This window comes from Procambarus clarkii, chromosome 27, assembly GCF_040958095.1.
Source record: "Procambarus clarkii isolate CNS0578487 chromosome 27, FALCON_Pclarkii_2.0, whole genome shotgun sequence".
Lineage (NCBI taxonomy): Eukaryota > Metazoa > Arthropoda > Malacostraca > Decapoda > Cambaridae > Procambarus > Procambarus clarkii.
Window position 1 is genome coordinate 37039655 of NC_091176.1, and position 5043 is coordinate 37044697.

Genomic DNA, 5043 nt, shown 5'->3' on the forward strand with positions numbered 1-5043 from the left:
CAAGACCACATTCAATGCTTTTAGCGGCGAGTGAATCCAGTAGATTTTGCAGTCTAGTTTGGGTATTTGCAACAATGCATATATCATCGGCATAACAGATAACGGCTTCGTCAGGGAGTGTGGGGATATCAATTGTTAATTTGTGCATCAAAGGGTGCACAATGTTTACTTTTGACCCCATGAAAAGGACTGAGGCGGTTCTGTTACTCAGGTAACCCCTGAGCCATATCAAGTCTTCCCTTACCTCCAGGCTAGTTGTTCTAAGATTATTTCTCTGTTTGCTGTATCAAAAGCAGTTTGGAGATCAATAAATGCCGCCTGAGAGCTTGGTCCCTCTGTGTTAAAATATTCAGAAAAGCATGTTTGTGTGCTTCTTCCAGGAAGGAAACCATACAGGTTAGGGGCAAGGTGGGGCTTAATTTTAAACATTTGTCTGTCAAGGATAATCCTCTCAAGAAATTTACACATGCACGACGTCAGAGAAATGGGTCTGAATTTTTGTGAATTAGGCTTGGGTATGAGTATTACGAGTCCCTGTGTCCAGCGGTCGGGTAAGACACCCTGCCTGAGACTTTAATTAAACAATTCTAGCAAAGGGCTATTTGCCATCTCAACAAGTACTCGCATGGTATTGTATTTGATGTCATCCTCTCCAGGAGAGGTAGCCTTACCTTTCTTGAGTGCATTTTTAATTTGAAAGGGGGTTATGCCATAGTTATCATCTGGCTCTATTTCACTACAGGCAATTTTAATACTGATGTTACGATTTATTTTGGTACTAGCCAGATGGTGTTGTACATCTAGGGGCAGGCTGCTTATACTGGCAGTGCTTGCATATTGTTGAAGCAGCATGTCGGCATAGTCTACAGATGAATGGTGATCAAGTTGACGACTGCTAGGACGGAAATCTTTTTAATTTTATTCCACATTTGGGATGAGGATCTTGCATGATTGATGCCTTGCAAAACCTGTTCCCAGTGCTGGTTATACACCTGTTCCTTTAGCTCTAAACTCTCGGCTGGCCTTAAGAAATATGTTGAAGGTGTCAGCTGTTTTATGCGTTTTATACGGCTCAGCTAGGAATAGAACTCTGTCATGCAGGGGCTTAAGGCGTGAGTCAGTGAACCACCTCTGTCCCTTCTCCACTGTTTTGAGTCTTGTGGATTTTACAATAGTGTCATAAAAGGCGGTTACTTCAGTGACCAGGTCCTCATATAATGCATTGATGGTAGTAAAACAGTAAGTGTAATACCATTCAGAAATGCGGAATTTGAGATGCATGTGTAAATTTTCAGGGATATTAATTTTTTTTCAATGTTTAGGGATTTGACATTATTGATTGTGTATGAACTGAATATGGCAAAGTGATCACTAACTAATTCGTGAACAATTAATCCTCCGACAGCATTATCAATGAGACCACGACAAAGGACATAATCAAGCCTGCCACCCATGAGGTGTACTCACCTAGTTGTACTCACCTAGTTGTGTTTGCGGGGGTTGAGCTCTTTGGTCCCACCTCTCAACCGTCAATCAACAGGGCGATGACATGTGGTGTGTGACGTTAGAGGAGTCAAAGTTGAAAACGAACATGTTATTATCTCTTAAATATTTTACAAAGACCCTGCCATTCCTGTTTGTTTTGGTGTGACCCAGGCTAGTGTGTCTAGCATTAAAATGACCCATGACTTTTTTTTTTATTAATAGATGAGGTACATCTGCATTTGTGCAGCTACCCTAGACTATATAAAGTGGAGTACATCACACTGGATGGTTAGTCATACAGAGGCATATGACAGGCAGTCTGTACTGGTAGACTCTAGATGTATTTTGAGGATATCATCAACTCAAGCGTGAATAAGGTAGCAGTGGTAATAAAAGTCCCCATCCCGCAGGATGGTTAGTCATACAGGACCATATGTTTAGAAGCCTGCACTGGCAAATTTTGGGTGCACTGTGAGGATATCCTCAAGAATACGAGAGTGAATAAAGTAATTGCAAAGCTCCAGGTACCTCATGCCAACTGGTGTGAGAGGTCTAATAACTGGGCATTTCGGTGATGTAGTGTGGAAGATCATGTCGAAGCTCCTGCTCACAGAGTTTGCACCCTGAGCGCTCGGGATTGGGAGATCTGTCACCTATAGCCACCTGCCAGAGGTAACGGTAACCCAACCTGATCCTTGCAACCACTGTGTCGCACAGTCTGTTGGACGTTTTGTGATGTCTATAGATATAGGTTTCAGATGTGAACAAATCATAGTTTTTAATACTAGTACTTTGAGGTCGCTGGGAGTCAGTAATTTATTTCCTATCTGACCTGAGTGTTTGAACCAATACAGTTTTGACAGTAGAGATGGGGATACCGAGATCTAATTCAACTTCATCTTTGTTGCACGCTAATTTGGCTGCAATGTCTGTCTCATTATGATGGGTTATATTTATGTTTGAAGGTATCCATAAAAAAGAGATTCGAGACCCTTTACTCTGTGCAGCAATTAGATCATTTATAATTGGTAGTATGAGGTTCTTGCTGTTGATCTTCCAGGAGAAGTTTTTGATTGCTTGAAAAGCAGACTTTGAATCACAAAATATTATTCCTCCTCCAATGTTTTTTAATGTACTGGTAGCTAGTTGTAATGCTGCTAGTTCTGCTCCTGTGGAGGTCAACTAGTTGTTTAACCTGACACTGACAGTCTTTGTGCAAATATTATTTCTATAAAATCTTTATGCTGCTGCATTGCTTCGAGTAGAAGATTGGACTGAAAACTACTTACACTGCTTAACTCTACGCTATCTACACGCATATTTTCACATCACACACCTCCACAAATGCTAAACACACTTACTGTCACTTACCCCGCATTATCCCCTACCCCCACACACCCCACACACAGAATCAGTCCTACAGGCACAATTCTACCGGAGGACTGGTGCCGCGCAGCCGGACGGCACGCGCCCACCCCCAGGGAACCCCCAGAAACCCTGAAGACTAGACACCTGTGCACCACCTGAGCTAGGGGGGGGGGCAATTGGCTCACCTGCTCAGGTGGTTTCGCACGGTTCTAGTCCTCAACTTCACTACTGGAAGGTAGGCGGGATGGCTGGCAGGAAAGTAGGAGGGAGGGGTAGATGGTTGGCAGAGAGGTAGGAGGGAGGGCTGGTAGGGAGGTAGGAGGGAGACCTTGGTGGCTGGCAGGGACGTAGGACGGAAGGCTGGATAACTGGCAGGAAAGTTGAAAGGAGAGTTGGATAGCTGGCATGGAGATACGAGGGAGAGTTGGATAGCTGGCAGGTAGGTAGTCGGGAGGGCTGGAAGGCTGGCACGGAGGTAAGAGGGATGGATGAATTCCTGGCAGGGAAGGAGGAGGGAGAGATGAATGGTGGGCAGGGAGAATGAAGGGAGGGCTGGATTACTGAAAGGGAGGTAGGAGGGAGGACTGGATGGCGAACAAGAGGGTAGGAGGGAGGGCTGGATAGCTGGCAAGAAGGCAGGAGGGAGGGTTAGGTGGCTGGTAGGGAGGTAGGAGGGAAGGTTGAATGGATGGCAGGGAGGTAGGAGGAATGGCTGGCAGAGTGGTTGGAGGGACGGTTGGGTGGATGGCAGGGAAGTAGGCAGGAGGGCTGGATGGCTGACAGGGAGGAAGGAGGTAGGAGGATACGTTGGATGCCTAGCAGATAGGTAGGAGGGAGGGAGGGCTGGCTGGCTGGCAGGGAGGTAGGCGGGAGGGCTGGCTGGCTGGCAGGGAGGTAGGCGGGAGGGCTGGCAGGGAGGTAGGAGGGAGGGTTGGATGACTGGCAGCCAGCTGGGTTGATTAGCTGGTAAGTAGGCGGGTTGATTGGCTGGTAAGTAGGCGGGTTGATTAGCTGGTAAGTAGGCGGGTTGATTGGCTGGTAAGTAGGCGGGTTGATTGGCTGGTAAGTAGGCGGGTTGATTGGCTGGTAAGTAGGCGGGTTGATTGGCTGGTAAGTAGGCGGGTTGATTGGCTGGTAAGTAGGCGGGTTGATTAGCTGGTAAGTAGGCGGGTTGATTGGCTGGTAAGTAGGCGGGTTGATTGGCTGGTAAGTAGGTGAGGTGATTAGCTGGTAAGTAGGCGGGTTGATTAGCTGGTAAGTAGGTGGGTTGATTGTCTGGTAAGTAGGCATGTTGATTGACTGGTAAGTAGGCGGGTTGATATGCTGGTAAGTAGGCGGGTTGATGTGCTGGTAAGTAGGCGGGTTGATATGCTGGTAAGTAGGCGGGTTGATTGACTGGTAAGTAGGCGGGTTGATGTACTGGAAAGTAGGCGGGCAGGATCGCTGTGTGAGGGAGAAGTTGGGTGTGTGGGAAATGTGAGGAACATGACAAGTGTATGGGGTGATTGTGAGGGACAGCCTGCCAGCCGTTCCGCCTGCATGTGAATGGGCCTCACAGACAGTCAGGCGCGATGGCTGCAGGCATTGTCGCTGAGTCCCCTCACACCTATCCTGCCTCTTTCTCTCTCTCACACTCATCTTGCCCCTTTCTTTCCCTTACACACCCGCCTTGTCCACTCACACACCTGTCGCGCTTCATTCCCTACCCTACACACTTCTCTTGCCCCCTTACCCTCTCCCATATACTCGTCTTACCCCCACACCCTCTCCTACATACCCGTCCTGACCCCTTACCCTCTCTCACGTACCCCGCTTGACCCCTTACCCCTCTCCCACACACCCGCCTTGTCCCTCACAGTCCTCCACACACCCGCCTTCCCAGCAAACAATTTTAGGTTGCCACAACATATCTGGAAAGTATTTGAAAGTATTGGAAACGTTTGTTTTATCGTATCAGATACGATATTGTGTGTGGACTTAAATAGGTTTCCAAAACTTATAACCAAGACATATGTATCTAACACTAATTTGAGATGTTGTGGCAACTTACACTCCTAACATGAGTCATTCATAATCCATTCATACACCAATATGAATCTCTTGTGAAAGGTTTGAGCCTTATCTGAACCATTTTCACATCTTTGTGTTTAAAGTTAAATTTCTTGAAAATAAAAAATATTTATTTTTAAA

General features: G+C 46.6%; 1 protein-coding gene across 1 annotated transcript; it reads right to left on the reverse strand.

The window, feature by feature from the left end:
- Window positions 1-3501: 3501 nt before the first annotated feature.
- On the reverse strand, window positions 3502-4491 carry LOC123749084 (uncharacterized). The gene has a single exon (XM_045731193.2). It carries the CDS (start codon window positions 4489-4491, stop codon window positions 3502-3504), a length of 990 nt encoding a protein of 329 aa, XP_045587149.2.
- Window positions 4492-5043: the final 552 nt, after the last annotated feature.